This window comes from Cebus imitator, unplaced genomic scaffold (assembly GCF_001604975.1).
Source record: "Cebus imitator isolate Cc_AM_T3 unplaced genomic scaffold, Cebus_imitator-1.0 Scaffold311, whole genome shotgun sequence".
In the NCBI taxonomy this organism is placed as follows: Eukaryota; Metazoa; Chordata; class Mammalia; order Primates; family Cebidae; genus Cebus; species Cebus imitator.
Genome location: NW_016107626.1, coordinates 1,116,024 through 1,141,116, shown reverse-complemented (window position 1 = coordinate 1,141,116; position 25,093 = coordinate 1,116,024). Strand labels below are relative to the sequence as shown.

General features: G+C 43.3%; 3 protein-coding genes across 5 annotated transcripts in view; 1 reads left to right on the top strand and 2 right to left on the bottom strand.

The window, feature by feature from the left end:
• Positions 1 to 2,747, bottom strand: part of CDH26 (cadherin 26) — a 61,359-nt gene extending 58,612 nt beyond the window's left edge. Inside the window, 1 exon segment of the mRNA XM_037729591.1 lies at positions 2,727 to 2,747. Within this exon segment, the coding sequence (XP_037585519.1) occupies positions 2,727 to 2,747 (21 nt within the window).
• Positions 2,748 to 8,923: 6,176 nt separating this feature from the next.
• FAM217B (family with sequence similarity 217 member B) lies at positions 8,924 to 17,087 on the bottom strand. Of its 3 annotated transcripts, none has more exons than XM_017503450.1 (4): positions 16,925 to 17,087; positions 15,247 to 15,358; positions 15,055 to 15,140; positions 8,924 to 13,622 (listed from the first exon to the last, which is right to left on the bottom strand). In XM_017503450.1, exon 4 carries the CDS (start codon positions 13,616 to 13,618, stop codon positions 12,467 to 12,469), a length of 1,152 nt encoding a protein of 383 aa, XP_017358939.1. In that variant the 5' UTR covers positions 13,619 to 13,622; positions 15,055 to 15,140; positions 15,247 to 15,358; positions 16,925 to 17,087; the 3' UTR covers positions 8,924 to 12,466. The 3 variants fall into 3 exon arrangements, with proteins under 3 accessions (XP_017358939.1, XP_017358941.1, XP_017358940.1); XM_017503452.2 differs by having other exon boundaries at positions 8,924 to 13,637; positions 16,925 to 17,074; XM_017503451.2 differs by lacking the exon at positions 16,925 to 17,087 and adding an exon at positions 16,319 to 16,663.
• PPP1R3D (protein phosphatase 1 regulatory subunit 3D) lies at positions 17,075 to 20,811 on the top strand. Its single transcript, XM_017503454.2, has one exon. The coding sequence runs from the start codon at positions 17,593 to 17,595 to the stop codon at positions 18,490 to 18,492; it is 900 nt and encodes a 299-aa protein (XP_017358943.1). The 5' UTR covers positions 17,075 to 17,592; the 3' UTR covers positions 18,493 to 20,811.
• Positions 20,812 to 25,093: the final 4,282 nt, after the last annotated feature.

Sequence of the window (25,093 nt, the reverse complement as noted above, 5' to 3'; positions counted from 1 at the left end):
TTTATTCCAACAATGTCCCAGGGCTCTGGGGTTTGCAGATTATTTCTCCTAAAACTTCTTTTAAGCCCAGATTATTCTGCCTTTTTGAGTTTGGAATTAAAGTGGAAGGGAAAGAAATGGGAAAAAGCCTCCTGGTGGACGGAGATCTCTGTGGCTTGGGAGTCTTTGCATTAGAATTCTGAAAAAGGACAATTTGAGATTCTATTATACCAATACTTAAGTTGGCAATAAGCAAGTTTTAAAACACAGTCAGTGATACATTAACCCCAATTACCTTAACATGACCTTGTTATCACATTACCTTGTTTAAAGTAGCAAACAGGTAAAATAAAGGTAACCTTTCTTTGCTTATTCTACGCATTGGCTTAGGCAAGGATTTCATGACCCAGAACCCAAAAGCAAATGCAATATAAATGAAGATAAATAGCTGAGACCTAACTAAACTAAAGAGCTTTTGCCCCGCAAAAGGAACAGCAAGCGAAGTAAACGACAGTCCACAGAGTGGGAGAAAATCTTCACAATCTATACATCTGACAAAGGACTAATATCCAGAATCTACACGAACTCAAACAGATTAGTAAGAAAAAACAAAAAATCCCATCAAAAAGTGGGCTAAGGACATAAATAGACAGTTCTCAAAAGAAGATATACAATGGCCAACAACTATGAAAAAGTGCTCAACATCACTAATGTTCAGGGAAATGCAAATCAAAACCACCACACACATGATACCAACTTAACTCCTGCAAAAATGGCCATAATCAAAAAATCAAAAAACAGTAGATGTTACCGTGGATCAGGGAACACGTCTACACTGCTGGTGGGAATGTAAACTAGTACAGCCACTATGGAAAACAGTGTGGACATTCCTTAAAGAATTAAAAGTAGAACTATCATTTGATCCAGCAATCCCACTACCAGATATCTTCCCAGAGGAAAAGAGGTCATTATTTGAAAAAGATACTTGCACAGGAATGTTTATAGCGGTATAATTCACAATTGCAAAATCATGGAACCAACCCAAATGCCCATCAATCAACTACTGGATAAAGAAACTATAGCATATATATATATATATATATACGACAGAATATTACTCAGCCATAAAAAGAAATGAATTAACAGCATTGCAGTGACCTGGATGAGATCGGAGACCATTATTCTAAGTGAAGTAACTCAGGAAAGGAAAACCAAACATCGTATGTTCTCACTGATATGTGGGAGCTGAGCTATGAAGACACAAAAGCATAAGAATGATACAATGGACTGTGGGGACTTGGGGGGAAGAGTGGGGGGAGACGAGGGATAAAAGACTACAAATAGGGTGCAGTGTGTACTGCTCGGGTGACGGGTGCACCAAAACCTCACAAATCACCGCTAAAGAACTTATGTAACCAAATACCACCTGTACCACCATAACTTATGGAAAAATAAAAATAAAAAATAAATTTAAAAGAGCATATCAAAAATAAAATATAAAATAAAAAATCCCCCAATTAAAAAACTTTATTTAACTGAACATTCATAGCTCTGAGATGCTGCTGAATATTTTAATTTGAATAGTTTATTATTTTCATTGAAATTAATAGCTTATTATTGAAAGCAGGAACAAATACAGCTTTAAAGTCTATAGATATTTCCTGTGCATAAAGAGAAACTGAATACCTTGTGCTTACTTTCAAAGTGGATATTTCTATAATGATAGCCTATTGAAAAAACCTGACTAAGTTAAAATCACTAATTTAGAATATATAAGTCAGGTGAGCTAAGCCATGGTAAATATTTGTGAAAAAAACACACAGGTTGAGCACCCCCTGCTGCTAGAATAGTGCTGGGGACTAAAATGTTCTTGTTAGAAAGGAGCCTCGCAAAGGTCTAGTCTGGGAGGGGCTGGGGGCTGACAGTGAAGGATTTCAGTTTCACATTCGTTTTAAGTTTAAAGGAATTGGTATTTTAAAATTAGCCGAGCATGATGGCACACACCTGTAATCCCAGCTACTCAGGAGGCTGAGGCAGGGGAATCACTTGAACCCAGGAGGCGGAGGTTGCAATGAGCTGAGATGGCACCATTGCACTCCAGCCCGGGCAACAAGAGTGAAACCCCACCTCAAAAAAAAAAAAAAAAAAGGAACTGGTATTTTAATATATTAGAAACAACTAAGTTTTCAACATTCTCAAGCACTTAAAATAACTGAGCAAACTACCAGTTCCCCACACAGCAACCCTTCTTGGGTAGGCTATGGGGCCTTGAACTCAGCTGGTGATTCTGGGCATCGCCTGCTGTTCGTTTTGGGTGAGCCTGAGCTAGAAGATGTCCCACTCCCTTTCTATTCTGAGCATGTGATCACAGTGACAATAATCTGGTGCTCCCTTCTGTGTCCTTGGAAGTACAGTAATACTTTATAGCGACATGGTGGCAGCTCCCAGCTCCCTGTAAGCTGACAAGTGAAGAAATGAGATTGCTCTTGAGATAAGAATTACTGGATGATTGCAAGGGAGGTATGAGCTACAATTCCTCACCCAGAGTCAACCTTCTCATCTTTTGGAGGGCTGCCCCTACCCACCTCCAGTTCTCACTGTTCTTTTTTTAATAACGAGGGCATCATGAGGGCATCCCCACCCGGCTTGGACTTCTGCTTGGACAGTGGTCTGGCTGGCCAGGCCCATACCCAGCTGAAAGGAAGGAAACTGAGGTGGACAGTGGGTCTGAAGGAAGATAAACTCACCTGACTGTCTCCATTTGGCATTTTCCATACGGATCAAGTAAACAGAGGAGAAGTAAAGTGCTGGGCTTGAGCCTTCTTTCCTGTCTGAGGAGGTGAGAAGGCTGGAGTTCGAGGCAATTCCCCCTCCAAAGAGGTGAGCAAGCCACAGTGAAAGGCTGGGAGGGTGGAGGGTGGCCTGTTACAGAGGTCTCTCTTTCTGTCACCAACACTGAGGGAAACACAGTCTGGAAGAGGGAGGGAGCAGAGGTGTCTGATGGCAAAACGCCACCATGCCCTAGGATCTCGGTGCTGGGTTGGAAGGTGAGGAGGGGCTGCCCAAGCCTCCCCTGCCCACACACGCACCCGGGAGTCAAGCCCACCCAGGGCAGATGGAAGAGACTAGATTTCCATCAAGGTGGACATTGAAGTTTTAAGCTGGGCTGGTTTTACTAACTGACGCAACTGGGTAATGATGAACTTCAGTTGTAACTGAGAGATTGAAATGGTTTGGGTGAAGACTCATATTAGGGAAGAATAACATGGCTCATGCTTATGAGTCAAGACCTTGCTATGTTCACGAACACAGAAATCATTCTGCAGCCAAATACTTCTGAATTCATAGTCCCGTTTCTTCATTGTCACAAGAAAAGTTTAAGTTCTCAGAACATTCTTGAGAAGAGTTTTTTAAAATAATCAGGGAGAGTTCTGCTTGCAGTAGTGATGAAGTAGCTCCAGCTCTGCTGTAGACAGAACGGCTATTAACAAAATATAAAGCAGGGCTGGGCATGGTAGCTCACGCCTGTAATCCCAGTGAGGGAGGGGATCACCTGAGGTCAGGAGTTCAAGACTAGCCTGGCCAACATGGTGAAACCCTGTCTCTACCAAAAATACGAAAACAAAAACAAAAAAATTAGCAGGGTGTGGTGGCAGGTGCCTGTAATCCCAGCTACTTGGGAGCCTAAGGCGGGAGAATCACTTGAATGCAGGAGGCAAAGGTTGCAGTGAGCTAAGACACGCCATTGCACTCCAGCCTGGGCAACAAGAGCAAAATTCCATCTCCAAAAAATTTATAATAAAATATATAAAACAGCTACCCAGAGTGGAGGCCCTGGAGGGTGAGCACAGCAGGCAGAAGCTAGAGGGAGTCGAATGCCTGCAAGAGGCCATAGCTGGGACTGCTAGGCAGCTACAGGATTGGACAGAGCAGACGGAGCCAGGTGGCAGCTGTCCAGTTGTGAAAGTAGGCATGCATGTATTCACTGTGAAGCCCTTTCCACTTCCCTGTATGTTTGAATTGTTTTGTTTTGTTTTGTTTTGATACAGAGTCTCACTCTGTCACCCAGGCTGGAGAACAGTGGTGCAATCTCAGCTCACTGCAACCTCCGCCTCCTGGGTTCAAGCGATTCTCCTGCCTCAGCCTCCCGAGTAGCTGGGACTATAGGTGCATGCCACCACACCTGGCTAATTTCTGTATTTTTAGTAAAGATGGAGTTTCACATGCTGGCCTGGCTGGTGTCGAATTCCTGACCTCAGGCGATCCACCTGCCTTCGCCTCCCAAAGTGCTGGGATTCAGGCATGAGCCACTGTGCCCAGTCTGAAAATTTTTATAATGCAATGTTGGGAAAAAACAAATGGTGAATTTGACTCCATCAAGGAAAACTCCACCAGCACTTTACTTCTCTGGTGTTTACTTGATCCATATGGGAAAGGCCAAATGCAGGTGGAGTTGGATGTGTTTGTTACCTACCCTCAGTCATGCTGTCCTCCTTGGTTCCCTTCCTTTCAGCTGGACACGGGGCATGACCAGCCAGACCACTGTCCAAGCAGAAGTCCAAGCTGGGTGGGCATACCCTCCTGATACATTCATCATTATCAGGTGTAGAAAACTATACTTATTTTTAAGTGTAGTTTTACCCAATACTTGATATTGTATCTCTAGTTGTACCCCAAGATCTTTTCACATATATTAAGAACTGAAGTTCATTAGACTTCATATTACAATAAAATAATCCATTATTTGTATTTCTGGATTTCTTTTTCAAGGATTAAGAATTTTGTTTTACAATTCTGATTGCTTTACTAATCACATGGGTTGATCTGAGTGTGCAGTTTCTTTGGTTTTGTATGTTGTCAGCCACCAAGAGCTGGCCAGAAAATTACCTTGGAGAGCTTTTAATCTCTTGCCCCAATTTTTTCAACTAATCTGTAGTTGCAGATAAACAATTAGAAAAACAAACAAAAATTCTGCCAGATATAACATATTGAAGGCTTTTTGCTTTTCGGAAGTATATTCCAATGCTAATCATACTAATGGTATGAATCGCCATGCTTTTTCTTCCATCTTTTTTGTTTGTAAATCAAGATGGTTCAACCTGTGACCCAGGACAATTTTGAATGTGGCCCAACACAAATTCATAAACTTTCTTAAAACATTATAATGTTTTTGTGATTTTTTTATTATCTCATCAGCTATTGTTAGTGTTAGTATACTTTATGTGTGGCCCAAGACAATTCTTCTTCCAGTATGGCCCAGGGAAGCCAAAAGAATGGGCACCTCTGACATAAACTGTTTATCTTTCTGTAGGAAAGGAGAAAAAGAAGGAAAGAGAAGGGGAAGATTTAAACAGTTGTTTTTATCTTTCTGCATCAAAACCTTTTCTGTTAAGGTAAAAATATATACTTAAAAAAAATCAGAGCATCTTCAATTAAATTTGTTAAGCTATTTCAATATTACATAAATTCTATAAAAAGCATTTTATTCCAGTATTTAGAAAACACCGCATGAGAAAAGCAAAGCCTTCTTTTTCTTTCTCCTTACTTTATTTAGGCAGAGTATCTCAAGAGATAGGTTTAGGGGAAAAGCTTGCTGACAGATGGTGAAGACCCTTCTAATGCTGCACAAAATGACCAAGTGAGCGAAAGGAAAGAGACAAGGGAAGGTCGAGTGAGTGTTCCACACCTGGAGTCCGAAAATCTAGGAGTCTGAATGTAAGGAAAATGAGATGAGGTGGTTAGGTGATCCAAGAAACCCGAATGCTATTTTACGTCTTTGATCAATTTTGAGTTGGTTTTTGTATAAGGTGAGAGATAGGGATTCAGTTTCATTCCTCTACATGTAGCTTGCCAGTTTCCTGAAACAATAAAAATTCTAGAAGACAACATTGGAAACACTTTTAGACATTGGGCTAGGCAAAGAATTTATGACTAAGACCCAAAAAGCAAATGCAACAAAAATAAAAATAAATAAATGAAACCTAATTGAACTAAAAGGTTCTGCACAGCAAAAGAAATAATCGGCCTAGCCAACAGACAACCACAGAATGGGAAGAAGAATTTGCAAACTACACATCTGACAAAAGAAGTAGTATGTAGAATCTATAAGGAGCACAAATAAATCAGCAAGAAAAAAAAACTAGGTAATCTCATTAAGAAGTAGGCAGAGGACATGAGTAGACAGTTCTCAAAAGAAGGTATACAAATGGCCAACAAAAATGTGAAAAAAATGGTTAATATCACCAATCATCAGGGAAATGTAAATTATAACCACAGTGAGATACCACCTTACCCCTGTAAAAAAGGCCATTTTTAAAAAGTCAAAAAACAATAGATATTGGCATGGATGTGGGGAAAAAGGAATGCTTATACACTGTGGATGGGAATGTAAATTAGTACAACCTCTACGGAAAACATATGAAGATTCCTTAAGGAGCAAAAGGAGATCTATTGATCCAGCAATCACACTACTGGGTATTTACCCCAATACAGTTTGGCTGTGCCACCACCCAAATCTCATCTTGAATTATAGTTCCCATAATCCCCACGGGTCTGGGAAGGACCTCTTGAGGCGTGATTAGATTATGGGTGTGGTTCCCCCATGCTGTTCTCGTGATAGGGTGAGTGAGTTCTCATGAGATCTGACGGTTTTATAAGGGGCTTCCCCCTTCACTTGGCTCTCATTCTCCCTCCTGCCACCCTGTGAAGAGGTGCCTTCCACCATGATTTTAAGTTTCCCGAGGCCGCCTCAGCCATGGGGAACCATCAGACAATTAAACCTCTTTTCTTTATAAATTACCCCGTCCTGGGTATTTCTTCATCATGAGAACGGACTAACACGTACCCAAAGGAAATGAAGTCATTACATGGAAAAGACACTTGCACAGGTATACTTACAGCAGCACAATACGCAACTGTAAAGATGTGGAACCAACCTAAGTGCCCATCAACTAATGAGTGGATAAAGAAATGTGGTATATATACATATATCTACATATATGTACACACACACACACACACACACACACACACATGCACACACACACCATGTATACCATGGAATACTACTCAGCCATTAAAGGGAGCTAAACAATGTCTTTTGCAAAAACTTGGATGGTGCTGTTTAATTGATCTCAAGGAAGGAGAAATTCAAGTCCACAAAAACTTACATGAATTCTGTTTATTGAATACAAAACTAAACCTGCAATATAACATCATTATTCTAACTGAAGTAACATAGGAGTGGTAAACCAAAATCTGTGTTCTCACTTATAAGGGGGAGCTGAGCTATGATACGCAAGGGCATAAGGAGTGATATAACAGACTTCAGAGACAGAGAAGGGGAAAGTTGGGAGGGGAAGCTAGGGAAAAAAAACTGCACATTAGGTACAATGTACACTACTCGGTGACAGGTGCACTAAAATCTCAGAATTCATCACTGTATAATTTAATCCACTCAACAAAAAAACACACATACCCCAAACGCTATTGAAATTAAAAAAAAAAAAGGAATTTCAACTCCTTAGCATTCACTTGTGGAGCAGACATCAGAGGCCATAAATCACTCATTTAGGTAACCTCTTAGGTAAACAGCCCCAGTGCCTTTAAGCTATGGAGAAAATAGGGCTAGAGAAGCAAATGTCTTGCTTGAGGGGAGGGAGGGCCTGCCAGCTACTCACATACCATAAAGGCAGTCACTCAAACCTGCAGACTTAAGTACTGGGAAAGCAGTTTTCTCAAACTTTAATGAGCCAAGTATTTTGTTAAAATGCAGACTGTGACTCAGTAGGTCCAGGGAGAAGCTCGAAATTTCAGTAGCAAGGCAGGAAATTGTCCTCGCGTAATGTAATCTAAAGTTAAATATGTGCTATTTGTTTGCTTTAAAATCTCATTTAAGCTAGAACAATTATATTTATGACTATCCCATTTTTAAATTCAATATATATTTTCCAGTATTATTACAGTAATTTCTTATATATTAAATTGCTGAAGACAAAAATAGTCGAATTGTATTTTATGGCACAGGGTTCTCTGTGAAGATTTCTATAAATTGATGATTTATGTTACTTCGTTGAGCACGATTCTATGCTGGATGCAGTGTTTTATGATGTGGGAATGTTCAATGAATCAGAGAATCCTCCACAGCATCTAACTGCATATAATAAACCATTTCATTCTCTGATGGCAGAGTGAAGTTAAATCAAGAACATGCTTTGGGCCTGAAGTCAAAAAGTCTTTTTCTCTCCACTTCTTTTTGATTCCAGTAAAAACCTTTTTATTCGTCTAGAAGGCACTCACAGGCCAAATTCACTGGTATCTGAAAATGTTTAGTCGCCACCTTGTGGATAGCAAAACAGCAACATCCCAAAATAATACATTTCCTGTACAAAAAAAATGAATTTAAACCTCCAACATGGTTTTCAAAACATACCCAAAAAATTATTTTTAAGCCACCAAACATTACTGCCACAATTTGGTTGACTCAAAAGAATGCACGCTATTATCAGAAGTGAAGTTAAAAGAGCAAAGGGCCTTTCAGAATGCTTGCAGCCAGAGCTGCTTGAAACTGCCCTCTCCTAACCAGGCCACTTCCTTGAAAGAGACCTACTCACTTCCAGATATGTACATAAAGGTACAACTTCATTACATCACATGTTATCTTAATTTATGCTTACTGAATTTGCATCCTCCTCCCCTAATTAATCCTCAACACCTTCTGAGGGGCAATAAGGGGAAGAGAGACTCAAGAAATTTACTGCAATACTTCTCAAATATATCTGGTAATGTTAACTGGATGCCTATGTCGCTTAGTGTTAAGACAGGAGTTGAAACAGCATTTCATCCTGGGTAATTCTTTTAAGTAACCAGGCAGAAAATAAAAGCAAGCTTCAGAAGAGAACTGCATGAAGAGCAAAGCAAAACAATACCAGAAAAATCCAGACAATATTTTTCTGCTGTTTAATTGATCTCAAGGAAGGAGAAATTCAAGTCCACAAAAACTTACATGAATTCTGTTTATTACATACAAAACTAAACATACAATATAACAGCAAATAACAAACATGCTGAATATTTTGAGGCCATTTTGAATGATGTCCTCCTGTACATGTACATAAATAATAAATACTGCTTCTGAATTACCTTAAAATACAGTACCACCAAGAGTCTTATATTTTTATATAACTACTCAATAAATGAGCATACAAGAATGAGGAAGTAGACAATACCCATATCATATGAAGTAGAAAGTCTTATGTCCTTCTGAAAAGCAACATTATGGGCCCAAGAACAACTACAGACCATTTTCCTTTTAGCTATTAGGTATATGGCAAGACCATATGGGTCTATTCTCTTCCTCATCCTTTTTGTCATAGGGCACGAACTCTACCCAATTCAAGTTAGTTACAAGTCTTCAGCCCATTTAGTCATTTAAGAAGTTGAGAAAGAGTCTAAACCTAAATAATCATAGTGAATACTGCAAATGCTGATATATTTTATTTTTGTACTTTTTTACAATTTTTCCATTAGATAATTCTAAGCCTGCAATATTTTTCTTTTCTGTGTGTGTGTGTGTTTTTAATTTGGATTGTTTTAAATGCAGGGTATATGTAAACAACTCCCCCGAAATGAGAGGCACTTCTTGGAAATACAATGACCCACGTCACTAGACTAGCAAGACACTCAGTGTTTTTGACTTGATGAACTGAATGAGTTCATGATTTAACTTTCCAATGTTGTCTACTTGAAAAATAGCAAGATTCTTATCTGCAGCATTTAGTGCATTAAGATGTATTAGATATGTGTATCACATATCATAAAATTAAAATTGTGCTTATGTTAATTCTGTAATAGACCTAACTTTAAAATACTTCATGTTATTCACTAGGAGCTATGATCCAGTCACAATAATATTGGTTAAAATAGCCAATCTGAGGCAGAAAGTAAACAAGCGAAGTCACTTTTTCAGGCTTTTAAAACTGTTTAACACATGAAATTATGACTGTTTCCCAGATTATGGAATCAGCTTCAGTTGAAAAATCTGGGAACAAATGTATGAGTTATTACCTCTAAATTTCTTTTTTCTTTTTCTTTTTTTTTAAGACAGAGTTTCACTCTTGTTGCCCAGGCTGGAGTGCAATGGTGCAATCTTAGCTCACCGCAACCTCTGCCTACTGGGTTCAAGCAATTCTCTTGCCTCGACCTCCCGAGTAGCTGGGATTGCAGGCATGCGCCATCATGCCCAGCTAATTTTGAATTTTTAGTAGAGACCGGGTTTCTCCATGTTGATCAGGCTGGTCTCGAATTCCCAACCTCAGGTGATCCGCCTGCCTCGGCCTCCAAAGTGCTGGGATTACAGGCATGAGCCACCATGCCCGGCCACCTCTAAAGTTCTTAATCATGATTGTCTTCAGCTCAGACATACACAAGGCAAGTAGAAATATTAATAAATCACTTTACCCTTAACTACTCAAGGTCTCTAAGAGTATGCACATGGATACATTACAGGGAAAGGTAGCAACTCAGCATAAACCCTTTAGTTAACATAAGGAGTATATATATACACATGTGGATAGAATATCATGCTTTTGGATGTCTGTTGGCCATGAAACTTTATAGAGAGCTGCAAAAAATCTAGCAGAGAAAGGAGCATAGGCAAAGTGCCAGCCATGGATAACAGACTCATCTGTGCCCACAAAACAGGGCAGTCAGGGAACACCAGACATCACTCGGGAATCACATGAAAGCTAAGAATAGTGCTGTTTTCCAAATAGAAAACATATACTAAGTACAAAAACTATAGTATATTTGAGGACTAAGGAAGTAATGCTTACTCTATGTACATCTTTCATTCACATAAAAAACGTAAAGACCATAGTGTAAAAGCATGCTTTCTCCAATAGGATGGTGTGAGAGGGAAAGAATGTAAGAAAGAACTTGTACAAGTCTGAAAATTAAGTCTTGAAAGAAAAAGCCTACCATAAAAAATTTTATGTCGTTTGGTATGATTAAAATCAGATTTCAAAAGATCTTAAAACTTAACCTTTGCACATTGTTTTTTATAATTATATACATATAATTATAGCTACATAATCTTGTCCTTATGCTGTTTTTGATATTTTTTCAGACATTTACTGCTGTCTGGAAAGCTATTATATATTCCCAAATGAAAAATGCCAAGTTTTTCATTTGCCCCAAAGGTGAAAAAATTGAAATCTCTATGTGAAAAACAAATACAGTAATTGTTTAAAGGGATAAAATCAACTATAATTACATGGGCAGTATTAAAACACACTGCACAAATATAAACAGAAAGCTCACAGCACAACTATAGGAACAAGAAACCTTGGAGAGAGTCAGGAAGCCTTAAGACCAGATAAGGGGGTTTAAATACATTCAGCAACTTTATTCACATTCCACTCTCCCGCCCCTCACCCCCAAGCAAGATAATAAAATCCTGCTCTTGAAAACTAAAATGGATCATTATTTTTGACTAAGGACAACAGGGTGTGGATCCCAAATCAGTAACTGTGTAACTAATATATTCAATGTAGTTCCATGTGTTCTGATCCTTTTACAGACCCTTCATTTACAAATTGTAAAGAGCGATTTCCCTGTGGCACCTTTCTGGAGAAGCCTTACATGCCAGCAATTCCAGGGTGTCAAATATTTCATTCTTAGCCCCACCAAACAGCAGTAATCATGCTAAGCCATTGACTTTGGAAAATTCTGCAAATTATTTTAACCTCAGTTTGGAGAACTAAAAATTGGATTTTACCACCACCTCTAAGTTTAAAATGCCCTTTAAAGAAAAGAAAGAAAGAAAAAACATGTCAAAGAAAACGTATTAAAGCACTAGATTCCACTGTCTCTAAAGAGCCAGCAGCTTAGTGATAAATGACTACCCAAAACACAAACTCACTACTCCCTGACTTGAGGAAGAACTAAAGCTTCTCCTAAGGGTAAAATGAACAGAAATTTTGCTTGAAGAGCTTATAAAAAAGTAAGAGAGCCACTGGGAGAAGTAAGCTAATTGTCAGTGCTCTGTCAGTGAGGGCAAGAAGGGCCTTATTTTCAATATTTAGGATTCCACACCATTTGAAAGTCTGCACTATTTACATATTTAAGTGCACGTGAAAATGGGAAGATAACACTGCCATCTGCTCTACACAGGCCGGCTACGACTGCTGAGGTTTCAATGGAGAAACCTCGAGAGGAGCCATTTTATTCCTTTATATGGCACATATTTTAGGTAATTTTTATATAAAGTGCTCTCATTTGCCTAAGACTGACAAGAAGAAAGGCTTATTGAAAGACACTTCTCTTTGAAAATAACCCCACTGGGTTAGAAAGAAAGTGGACAAAAATGCCAACGAACTACTTAAATGTCAGTGTTGTAAAATTCCTTAAAATTCACAGCATTTTGACTTTTGGAAGAGCTCTAATATTGAGGTGCCCGCGGGTCTTGGCAATTCCTCATTTGAGATACTTAGTTGAGTTTATATGTGTTTTGCTTTACTCCATTTGTTTTCAGTTTTTTCTCACTCGATGCAGTGGCATGACCACCGCTCTCTGCCTTTCCCTTTTTCCTAGGATGTGCATGTGCTGGTGTTTTGGAGGCCTTGCAGGAATCTGCCGAGTCCAGCACCACAGCTGCCTGTTTGGGAATTCGAATGTTCCCGTTGGTTTCCACCTTAGAGCTGCGGTCACCGCAGGACAGATCCCAACGCTGCAGCCTCACACACTTACTGGGTTTCTTTTTCTTTTCTTCTATCCTCATTTCAAGGGTTTGTTTCTGAGAACAAAACCTGGTACCACCCAGCACATCAGGGGGCCTGGGGGACGTCTCAAATGCATAATGTGATGGATGGACTTCTTCACGGCGAAAAGCTTTCTTTCGGGAAGGGCCTGACTTTGAAGCCCCTTCCTGGTGAGGTAGTGGCCTGGACAGAGCACTAGCAATTAGTTTAGTTCTCCCAGGGCTTTTCAGTGGCCCTGGGGTCCCAGGGAGAGTGGGAGGCCTTGCTTTGGGCCCCTTTGCTTTTTCATACTGTACAGTCTGGATCTGCAGCCACTCAAGCTGAATAAGTCTATCGATATACCTCCCAAGAAGTCCTCCCACCCGTGGCCCAGCTTCGGTTTTGTGCTCTGCATTCAGAAGCAGGGCCATATCTCGCAAGTCCCAGGAGCTGAAAGGGGGTGGAAGGAAATCGCGATAATAGTATTCAGACTTTGCATGGCCCTGACCAGGGTGAAGATCAAAGTAAACTGGATCAATTTCTTCAGCTCGAAGATTGAGATCTGGAGGTGTGAGGGGAGAAGGAGGAATGGGAATTCTTTCTGAATCAGAGAGATCACTTGCACTGTCCTCATCAGCATCTTCTTTAATAATTCTCATTGACTGAAAATCAAGAAACAATTTATTCCCTGAGGCTCCCTGACATCTGGACCCAAGTGGATTCCTTTTGGGTCTTGCTTCTGGGGAAATGCTTTCTTTAAGTTTTTCTCCAGTTGGCTGGGTGACAGCTGAGAGGCTGCTTCTCGGCTGGGAAGAAGCATGGGGTACTTGGGATTTACTCTGCCTTTTTCCTGAAGAATTCTTTGAATGTTGCACTTTATTCCAAGATGCGCCAGCATTCATATTGCTGTAAAAAATAAAACTGCAATTCTTACCACATAAGACAAAAAATGGTCTGACTGTAATTAAAGGAACAAAAAGAATCTTCTAGTTGTACTTTTTTGTCCCAGCTATTACTAGGCATTACAAAATGTCAGCTTCCAAACTCCTGACAGCAGAAGTGATTTTACAGAACATTTTCTCATATAATACTCTATTGGAGGTGCATGATATAAAGCATGTGACAAAAGAGAACGAACAGTTTCCATTTTACATCGAATATGAGCATTTAGGAAAAACTAACCGTTTCTCAAAGTGCTTGTTTTATACTTTTAGAGCAATTATGTGTACTGTAAACAACATAAGTTTGGAAAAAAATCAGTTGTAGAACTCTGGAATTGTTATGGTCAAAACATTTAATAATATTTAGAAGTAAAAATCACTTTTATTTTATACACCTCTTTTAAATTAAGTGTAAACATAACATGCAAGTTTTGCAATTTAATCACTGATTAGTGGCCATTCTGAGCTGAGTGAAAATTTAATATATAAAAGCATAGCACACAGAAACCTATACCTTAAACCAAAAGCTTGTTAAAATATTTTCAAACAGAAAACACATTTGGGAAAATTGTGTTTAAAGAACAGAAATAAAATCACACGGTGCCCTATAACACCTATGAATGAAAACACAGGGTCTTAGAGCTATCTTGTGAATAGCAGGTAAAGGAAATAATGAATACTGTGTACCTTACAAGTATAGTAACTAATTCTTTAGAGCATAATTTATTCTGAGGCCAAATCTCACATTAGAGTTGAAAATACCCTCTTTTCAATTTATTTACCAAGAACTTAGCATTTAAGATTAATAATACTTCCCTGCAATATTAGTCAGACAGAATAAACAGAAATGGGTGATAAACATGCTTTCTGGAAACCTCAGAGGTTCATTTGGCCAGTGGTTTCAAACAAACCAAGCAACTATTTGAATATGTACTACATTTTAATTGAGAATATGGAGGATATCAAATCATTGCCAATAGTACAACATGTGCTCAATAAATGTTGAATAAGTGAATGAGAAAATGAAAGAATGTCCATTATTCAGAATTTGTAACCTGTTAAAACATTTTGTTTCTGCCTGGCTGTCAGTGTGCATCCATAAAAGTGAATTATTGTTAGTAACCTTTTATATAAAGGGAAACTAACATAGAAAAGTGAGTAAGGGACTTACTCAAAATTACAATTCTGATAACAACTGACAGAAGTATGACCACTGGAATCCTTATCCACTAATAATTATGCTTAAACTACTTTTCCACACATTTCTGCTAGATAAAAATTATAAATGTATATTTCTTAACCATAGACACACTTTTTTTTTCCAAATCTACATATTCAATCTGGACAACAGAGATCATGAGTCTTTTGCAAGATACAATTATACTAAAACTATTTACCTGCTTTTCTGATGCGATTCATTCACCCTATTCCTCTTCTTGAAAAAGTCACATGGCTGATCATCATCTAGGGTTTGACGGACTGTCTAAAAACCAAGGATACAGTAATAAATACTGTGAACACATACATGAGAAACAAACAAAAAATCCAGAATAAATCTAAGTAAGATCTTTCTTCTAAGTTTACATTACCTTTTCTGTAGTGCTCAAAATATTCTTGCTCAATCTGCTGGAAGATGATGACAGCTCGGGAGGTGACTTCTTTATTCCTCTTATATTTGGAAAGGTCTCCTCACCACCGGAACTAGAAGCCACAGAATACTGTCAGTAACTATTGATTGCAAATGGTCCTACCACCGGTATTAGGTTGGTTTTCCACTTGTTTTTTAATACTTGTATAGTATTAAAATATTAGGGCTGTGATCCTGGGGAAGGGAGACATTGTCTTATGCTTACAGTTTTATCTTTTCTGCTTATTACAGTAGATATTACACACTACTATAACTACTGTGAAAAGATTCCATCTCTCTCTCCCCCTGTTCACACACAGGTATATCTTCCTTGGAAATAACATGTTGAAGAAATTGGAAGGCTAAATAAGGTCAGGTCTTATTACAGCCTTCAATTTCTGCGTTGCCCAATCATTCATTCATTCAACAAATATTTATAGGGGTGTCCATAACGGCAGCGATGATGCACGTCTCTGCTCTGAAGGAGCTTAAACTCTGAGAGGGACCTTTCAACTCAATTTTCTGCCTTCTCTATCGCATCAATCCATTACAAGATTTTCCATATATTCATACATATTACATATTAGCTCTTTGTGAAATATTGTTGACCCAAACCACAGATAGCTGTTATTCCCCTCTCATTTTGAGTGACCTGTTAGAAGTGCACTGAATGGAAATTGGATATTTCTCTTTCCCCTATCACGTGTCTCTGTAACATAAAAGAGATGTGACTATAGATATTTTCTTCCTGAAACTTGCCTGTATTTTTTCCACAATAATCATGCAAGCCTTTTTAGTTAGCTCACATGCGATGATGAATAAAATCACTCTCTCACATTTAATGAATTATATCACAATCAACAGGCTTGACTCATTTTCGATGTAGAAAATGTTCTTTAATAAACCCCCCTTCCTTAGTCCTTTTTTCTTTCTGCTTTGTCCCTCTGGACAGGAAAAAGGAACCTTCTCCATGGAATGCCTGGCCCCAAACTGCTCTCTGGAAAGTGCACTTGGATCTTTCTCACTCATTTCACCTGGCAAGATTTACACCAAAGGCTGTGTGGGGTTTTGTGCTCAGAGCTACGCGGTGAGAGGCGCGAAGGCTTGCAGGGTTCTAAGGATGCAGAAAACGAGCTACAGGCCTCGAGGGTGTTTCTGGCTTGCATGGAAACAAAAGCTGAAAGTCGGAGACTCTGGCTACAAATATGCTCCCCAGGCGCCAGAGGCTGATGAAGGGCAGCTGCGGAAGTCATCACCGGGTGTTGACTCTGCTTCCCCGTCTTCCCCTCCGGCCCTGCGTCCAGGAAGACAACAGCAGCGCCTCCCGTCCCCACCCGCTGCGGCAAAGCATTGTGGGTGGTGTGGACAGGACGCTGCTCCTCCACGCAGCGCCGCTCCCGCGCTCTGGCCCAGGGTGCAGGTTGCGGTGAACCTGTGCAAAGTGTGCGCTGGCCGCGATGTTTACCATTAGCCCGGGACCAGCTCCTGGCAATGCCGGCTCTGCACCCCCGCTCCCCACGCCACAACCCAGAAATCTAAGGACACGCAGCATGCATTTTCCTTGTCCTCCGCTTGTGCAGACACGGTCTAGGATCGACAGGCGCGCAGTCCAGGCAGACGTAAACAGAAATCGATCAGACCTGTTTCGCGACTGCAGCGCACACGTGACGAGGCTGCCAGCCTTCCTTCCTCTCCGGCACCCGCGCGGCGAGGCCCAGCCGTGGCGCGCTGCGGCAGTGGAGCTGGAGGCGGCGGCGCGCAGCTCCGCGGAGCTCCCAGGCCCGGCCCGGGCCGGCGGGGGCCCGCCTGCAGGCGGCGTCACGAGGGGCGGGGCGGAGGCTCGCTGGGAAGTTGCACCCGGTCAAGTTGCAGCCTTGTAAGTAACGCCATGGACCGGGAAAGTGGGAGGGGCCGCTCCCGGAACGCAGCCTTCTCGTAAGAACCTCCAAGGAAGCAAGAGAAAAAAAAAAAAAAAAAAAAAAAAAAAAAAAAAAAAAAAAAAAAAAAAAAAAAAAAAAAGAAAAAGAAAAAAAGAGGCGTTAGCCTGAGCTCCCGGGAGGCCTCTGAAAGCTTCCACTAGAGAAGAACTCGTCTCTTAATTTCTTTAACTGCAAGAAGCGGAGGACCTGGGCGAGGACTCCAGGGGCAAGGTGGAGAACAAGAGTAGGGCGCGCCGGGCCCCAGCGGTCCCCCGCAGGTTGCAGACACGGCGGACTCTCGGCGGCTTCTGAGCACGGAAGGAGCTGTCGCGGGGTCGGGAGGCAGCCCCTCGTCCCCGTCTCCCCATCTTCCGACGGCCGGCGGGGCCATGTCCAGAGGCCCGAGCTCCGCAGTTCTGCCGAGCGCCCTGGGATCCCGGAAGCTCGCCCCCCGGAGCCTCAGCTGCGTGTCGGACCTGGACAGCAACGTGGCCTTGGAGCCGCGACACTGTAGGCCCCCGGGGAGCCCCGGCCGCGCGCCGCCACCCCCGCCGGCGCCGTCGGGCTGCGACCCCCGCCTGCGGCCCATCATCCTGCGGCGGGCGCGCTCGCTGCCCAGCTCCCCCGAGCGCCGACAGAAGGCCGCGGGCACTCCGGGCGCTGGGTGTCGGCCGGGCTGCAGCCGGCAGCTCCGCGTGCGCTTCGCCGACGCCCTGGGCTTGGAGCTGGCTCAGGTGAAGGTGTTCAACGCGGGAGACGACCCGTCGGTGCCGCTGCACGTGCTGTCGCGGCTCGCCATCAACTCGGACCTGTGCTGCAGCAGCCAAGACCTGGAGTTCACCCTGCAGTGCCTGGTGCCCGATTTCCCGCCGCCCGTCGAGGCCGCCGACTTTGGCGAGCGCCTGCGGCGGCAGCTGGTGTGTCTGGAGCGTGTCACTTGCTCGGACCTTGGCATCAGCGGTACGGTGCGCGTGTGTAACGTGGCCTTCGAGAAGCAGGTGGCCGTGCGCTACACTTTCTCAGGCTGGCGCAGCACCCACGAGGCGGTGGCGAGGTGGCGCGGGCCCGCGGGGACCGAGGGCGCAGAGGACGTCTTCACCTTCGGCTTCCCGGTGCCGCCCTTCCTGCTGGAGCTCGGCTCCCTAGTGCACTTCGCGGTGCGCTACCGAGTGGCGGGTGCCGAGTACTGGGACAACAACGATGGCCGAGACTACAGCCTCACGTGTCGCAACCACGCGCTGCACATGCCTCGAGGGGAGTGCGAGGAGAGCTGGATCCACTTCATCTGAGCCCCGCGGGGCTACAACCTGGAGCCTCTGAGACACCTAAGCCACGCCTGCTGTCATTCATTTCCCTGCTGGGCCCTCTCCGGTTGTTCTTCGCCACCCTGCAAGCCCTCTGATCTCATTTTCTGCTGCGAGGTCCCCCGGCAGAGGCCCATCCTGTCTTCTACTTGAAACGTCTGAGTCACTTGGTCTAAAAAGCAGCCTCAGATGGCCGGAAGGCCGAGTTGAGTTGTGTAATGAGTTGGGGCACGGTGGTGGGGTAGGTGCATGGGAGGGTGGGCCCTCTGGGGATGCCCAAGCAGCTTGCTTTGGAAAGGCCCGAGTCCTGCTAGGAAGAGCTTTTGCATGTGTCCTGAATGTGTCTCTGTAAACATAGCTGTTATTTATTATTGTGATGTTGGGACCTTTAGCCCATAGCGAATGCCTCCTCAGGAATATTCTCGATTTAATAAGCTAAAAAAAAGTTCTGTTGTGTGTTTGTGCCCACAGTAAACAGAATGTACAGTGTGACCCACATCATGGTCCCTCCAGGCATTCCTGCCCCACGACAAGGAAAAGCTGAGACCACATCTGCTTGCCAATGGCTGTCTTCTAACAGTGGGAAACTATTAATAGGCAAGAAATTATCAGTCATCACACAACCATTCCTGGGCATTGAGACCGCCCTGGTGGGGCTGTGTGTCTCCTATGTTAACAGCTGGGGAGGAGGGGAAAAGTTTCAAACTTAAACTAGCAAAACAGCTCTTTCTCTGCAGTCACAATTCTGATTTCATGTATTTCTCTGTTCAGGCCATTCTGTTTAAGTTGGAAACTACCTAAACATTTTAAGAAGTCTTGCCTTATTTATTTCAATTTTCAGGTGACTAGAGAATTTTAGGCAACAGTGCCCTTGTGATTACCTTTTTGACCATTAAGGTGACTCTTTTTATTTCTTGTTAAGCATCAGAGGATGTCAGCATTTATCTTTTGGGAATCCAGTTACAAGGTGGAACTAGAAGGTGCTTCAGCAATAGCCAGAGCACTAGAGAAAAATAATTGACAAATATTTATACTTGTAAATTGTTTGGAGCTGTATTTACATATGTCATGTTTTATCAGGTACCCACAAACTTTATACTTTGTGCCTTCAGACAGGGTTTCTAACATGTTCTAGATTTGTCAGTTTTAAAATATTCTTTTTTGTTTTAACTCAGCCAAGAAGTCAAGACCACTGTCCGCTGCTGGGTTAGGCAATCGCTTAAAACTCCAGAGAACTCCAGGCTGATGAGTTCTTTTGGTGCTGAACAGTGGTCTCTGATTACAGGTGCTAAAACTAAGGTGTGAAAAAAAAAAGCCAAGAAGGATCAGATCTCCAATTTGTGAAGTGTGATTGTGATACAGTTGAAACCAGCGTGATCAGTTTTATGATACCTGTCACCAGGGAATTAACTCTAAACTTTTGAATGCTTGTTGGCATCTGTCAAATTAATACCGAAAGGACACATTTTGCTTTTTACCAGTTTGGTTTTGATAATTGCAACCTCTGTGCTTTCATAGTTCAAAGAACAGGGATGGCTTTCTTTGGTATCTTTTGATCTAAGAACACTGAATTTTGACTTAAAATATTGTGACTAAATTGCAGTCTTGGCCGTTAGCACTGTTCACTACATTGGCATGCAAGAGAGAGAAAAGCCTGGTTACATTTCCTGCTATTTAACCAACTGCCCAATTAGGTCAGCAAGCCTCTTCAGGGCCCTGGCTGTTAAGCCCCTGGCGCCCCAACAGAGAGCAATACAATTGTCCAGAGAATTTAGGTATGAGAGCTGCCAGATTTATTTTACTTAAAGGCATGTAGAGATCTCATAATCTATGTGTTCAGGTTATGAAATATAAAGTAAATGTTATATCTTTAATATTAAGTTAACCTCAACGTGCCTTTTAAAAAATATCAACATTATGAAATTTAAAAGCTTAAATGTACTTGCCTAGTTAATAAAGATGCTGTGGAACAACTGAAGGAGAACTTTCAGACCGACCCTAAAACAGTTATATTGCTTAGATGTTAACATTTTCTAGTGGACTGTGCAATTGCTGGGTTGTCTCTCCACACATATTTTATTGTTATTTAAAATGATTTTACCCATGCCTAAGTATTAAAGTATATGTGTGAAAATAGCTGTGGGCCATTCTATTATGCTAGAGTATGTTTTTCTTGTGGCCTAACTACAGAAGACCAAGCTTTAGAAACTTCTTGTTTAAATAATTTCATGTCTTATCCTTTCTACAACACTGATAAATGTAGAGCGTTGGCAAAAATAAATACATTTTGTCATTGTGCCTCAGCTTAAGTAGCAGAGTTGTTGTGTATGTCTTTGAGAAAAGAAATTATAATTTTATACGCCAGGTCAGCATGACATATGAAGAAAGCTCTAGGGGAATACAGGGAATTGATCTTTAATGTACTTCTCTCACAACACTTAATGACACTGTGCAGGCAGTAATGAGTGTGTGTCTGCCTTCCTCCCAGATCATGACCCTCACCTAAGTACAAAGTCTTGCACATGGGGGAAGAAAACTTATTATGTCTTCCCTTATTTGCTTGGCCACAGTGCTGCATGCTTTAAATATGTGATTTCATTTACTTCTGAATGTTATGCTACCTGGTAGACAATATTCCATTTTTCTTAGCTGAAAAGAATAAGGTTCAGAGAGGTTTAGGTACAGCCATAGGCCACATAACATTTCAGTCAACAGGGGACTGTATGCATGACAGTGGGTCTATGGAATTATGTCCCCCCCCTTTTTTTTAAGATGGAGTCTTGCTCTATCACCAGGCTGAAGTGCAAAGGCGCGATCTCAGGTCACTGCATTCTCTGCCTCCCAGGTTCAAGCAATTCTCCCACTTTAGCCTCCTGAGTAGTTGGGACTACGGGTGCATGCCACCATGCCCAAATTTTTTTTTGTATTTTTAGGAGAGACGGGTTTCACCCTGTTGGCCAGGATGGCTTTGATCTGACCTCATGATCCGCCTGCCTCAGTCTCCTAAAGTTCTGGGATTACAGGCGAGAACCACCATGCCTGGCCTATACCATATTTTTACTTATCTTTTCTGTGTTTAGATATGTAAATACTCACCATTGTGTTACAGTTGTCTACAGTATTCAGTGCAGTAACATGCTGTATGAGTTTGCAGCCTTGAAGCAATAAACGGCACCATATACAGCTGAGGTGTGTAGTAGGCTGTACCATCTAGGTTTTTGTAAGTCACCTCTAAGATATTCACAAAATGATGAAATTGCCTAAGGACACCTTTCTCAGAACTTACCACTATCATTAAGCAATGCATAACTGTAATTCACCTGAAGTCCCTTAGCTGATAAGTAATAAATTGAGCATTCAACCCTATTTCAAAGTCAATGCTCTCTCTACCTGTGATATGACATATAGAATATTCCAAATGTTGATTCAGAAAGCTAAATTAATTGAAAACCAAATTTTGATTTTTTTTTTTTTTTGAGACAGGGACTTGCCCTGTCACCAACATTGGAGTGCAGTGGTACAATCATAGCTCACTGCAGTAACCTGCTTCTGGGCTCAAGCAAAATTCCCCCACCTCAGCCTCCAGTGGAGAGTAGCTAGGTCCACAGGCACATGCCACCACACCTAGCTAATTTTGTTTTTTATAGAGACAGAGTCTAGCTATGTTGCCCAGGCTAGTCTCAAATTCTGGCCTCAAGGAATTCCATCAACTCAGCCTCCCAAAGTGCTGGGATTATAGGTGTGAACCACTGCATGTAGTTTCCAAATATTGATTATAATAAGTTTTTTCATGAAACGCCACAGTCTAAAACCTTTAAAAAGAATTCAATTAATATTAAAATTAGTGATATCCTTTTTTCTTCCATGTTGTCATTTACTGACGTTTACTAAATAATCCGCAGGCTTTTTGAACACATGAAGCAATAAAAAGGGCTCTAACATGGTTCTTCTACTAAAAAATGGCAAGGTAAAAAATAAGCACCATTAATTTTTGAAGTGTATTAGGAAAATTGCTGTGCATTCGAAACTCCATCATGAAGGATCCTAAATCTATTGGCAAAAAATTAGGTGTGAAAATAATTATGCAAAATTGTCAGGTCACAATTTTGAAGTGCTCTACAATCTTCTTACATTTTGTGTTATACATTAATACTTAAACGTATGAAGAATTCAAAAGTATTGAAAGCTTTGAACATATAAAATCCCCTCAAATCCCTGCATACACCTGTGTACCTTAGATCGCATAGGTAATCTGTCAACTCTGAATTAAAAAACTAATATATCAAAATTAAGTTAAATCAGGGTAGTTAAAAGGTTGTCAAGAAGTTGGTAATTTTAGCTAAGCAGAATATTTAAAACACTTTTGAGAGCTTATTTAATGTGATTTGATTGGCTCTGGTCCTCAACTGAGCTTTGATTTTATTCCTTGGGTTTATTTTTTCAAGTGCTTTCCACCACACATCTAAATCCTAGTCCCATATTTTTAAACAATTGGTGCCTTTTAGATAGAAAATTTAAATGCTATTAAAATATAATTTTAAATTTTGATTTGGCGATATCTATAAAAAGTTTACACATACGATCCCAATTTTAAAAATTTATCTGACACAAATGTTGGATAATCCAAAGGTAGTGCTGCAATATTATTTGTAATAGAAGTGTAGGCCAATCAGTGGAGGGTGGAATTCCTCGGATGAAGTTAATTCACGTAATTCAGTAATTAGGCAGCTGTTAGAAAGACCAATCTGCATCTCAGTGCACGTGGAACACTTTCCATCCCAGAATGGGAACACGTGGAAAACACCCAGAAGGCTGAGCACCAAACACCGCCGCCCTCTGTAAGCCAAGGGGCAAGGGGACCTTTCGCTGCTATGCCCGTCTCCAAAGGACTTTCGCTTTTTGTTTTTGTTGTTTTGGGACGGAGTCTTGCCGTGTCACCCAGGCTGGAGTGCAATGGCGCGATTCTGGCTCACTGCCACCTCTGCCTCCCAGGTTCAAGCGATTCTCCTGCCTCAGCCGCCCGAGTAGCTGAGATTACAGGCGCCCGCCACTGCGCCCGAGATGGTGTTTCACCATGTTGTCCAGGCTGGTCTCGAACTCCTGACCTCGTGATCCTCCCACCTCGGCCCCTCAAAGTGCTGGGATTACAGGCGTAAGCCACCGAGCCTGACCCAGAGCTTGCGTTTTGTACACAAGCACCTGCTAGCTGCGTAAGTTAAACGGTTATTTTAAATGGAAACCTCTGAAATAGCCTAGGAATACGCGGTTGGGGACCCAGCTCAGCACCGCGTTCAGGTGCCTGCGGTCCCTCCTGACCTCCGGCACCCGAACTCAGGAGCCCGGGTGGCCCTGCGCCCCCTGCTGGCCGGAGCCAGGCTTCGCCCACGAGCCATCGGCCCCGCACCCTGGTCCCGCAAGTCCGGCTCGCCTCCGCCTCCCCCGGGACCCGGTGGCCCCTGGGACGCGCTCCTCCTGGTTCCGCTCGCGCTTCCATCCCTTCCATCCCTCCCTGCTCGCCTGTCCTGGGGCCGGGGCCCGAGTCTAGGCAGCGCGTCTCCTCGGGGCAGGAGCGACTCCGCTCTCGGGGTGTTCCCCAGGAGAGCGTAGTGCGGGAGGACAGGGAGCTGAAAGGCCGCCCCCAAGGCCCGAGCTCCGGGACAGCTGGGACCCAGTGACCGGAAGATCCGGCCTGAGCCACGCCCCCTGCGTCCCCCAAACCCCCGCAACGCGACGACCTCTCAGGTCACCAACCCCTCAGGCCTCGTGTGAGTTCAAGGGGCGGGGCCTGGCCGGCGGTGACGCCGATTGGACGCACTACCGACCGCGCCTGGCGCGGATTGGACGGGCGCTTCCCGCCTTCCACCGGCTTCCTGAGGCGCCACGGCGGTGCCTGAGGCGCGGAGCCGTGACGCTCGGAGGCAGCGGGGGCTGCTCCACCGACTCCACGCGGAGGCCTCCTCCTGCTGGCAGGTTGAGCAGGGAGCCTGGTGGGCTTCCCCGATGGCGGGCGCGGAGGGAGGGTGCGGCTTTGGCTTGGTTTTCTAGGCCAAGCGGGCGGGAAGCTACCGACGGTTGAGGCGGAGCCGTTGCGGAAGCCACCAAGGGGGAGGGGGCGCGGGCTGTGCGGAGTCCGCAGCGAAGGTGGTGCGCGTGGGCGCTGGCCCGGGACAGGATCCGGTTGGTGCGGGCGCGGGCCTCGGCCCCGGGGATGGGAAGTGGGCTCTCCGAGCCGCCCCCACGCGTTCGCGACTCTGTCGGTGGCTGAAGCCCGGGGCGGCGCGGTTGGCAAGCAGGGAGCTGGCCTGGGGCTGCGCGCGTCGGGCGCGGGAGGGGAAGCCGGGCCGCCCTGCTTGCTGCTGTGGTGCGGGCCGGACCGGGGTGGCGTCGGGAGCCCCCGGGGGAGGGGTTGGCGCTGCGGCCTGGGGCGCGCCTCCGCGTGTGCTTTGTTGGTTCGGGTGTGACCCTTGGACAAAGGGGTCACCGTGCCGGCGTTGGGAGCAGGGACTTCGCCTTCGGCCTCATTGTTGCCACTGCGGGTTCCGCTTAGAGAAAAACGGAGCGCGCTCAAAATGGCCCTCCCCCCCCT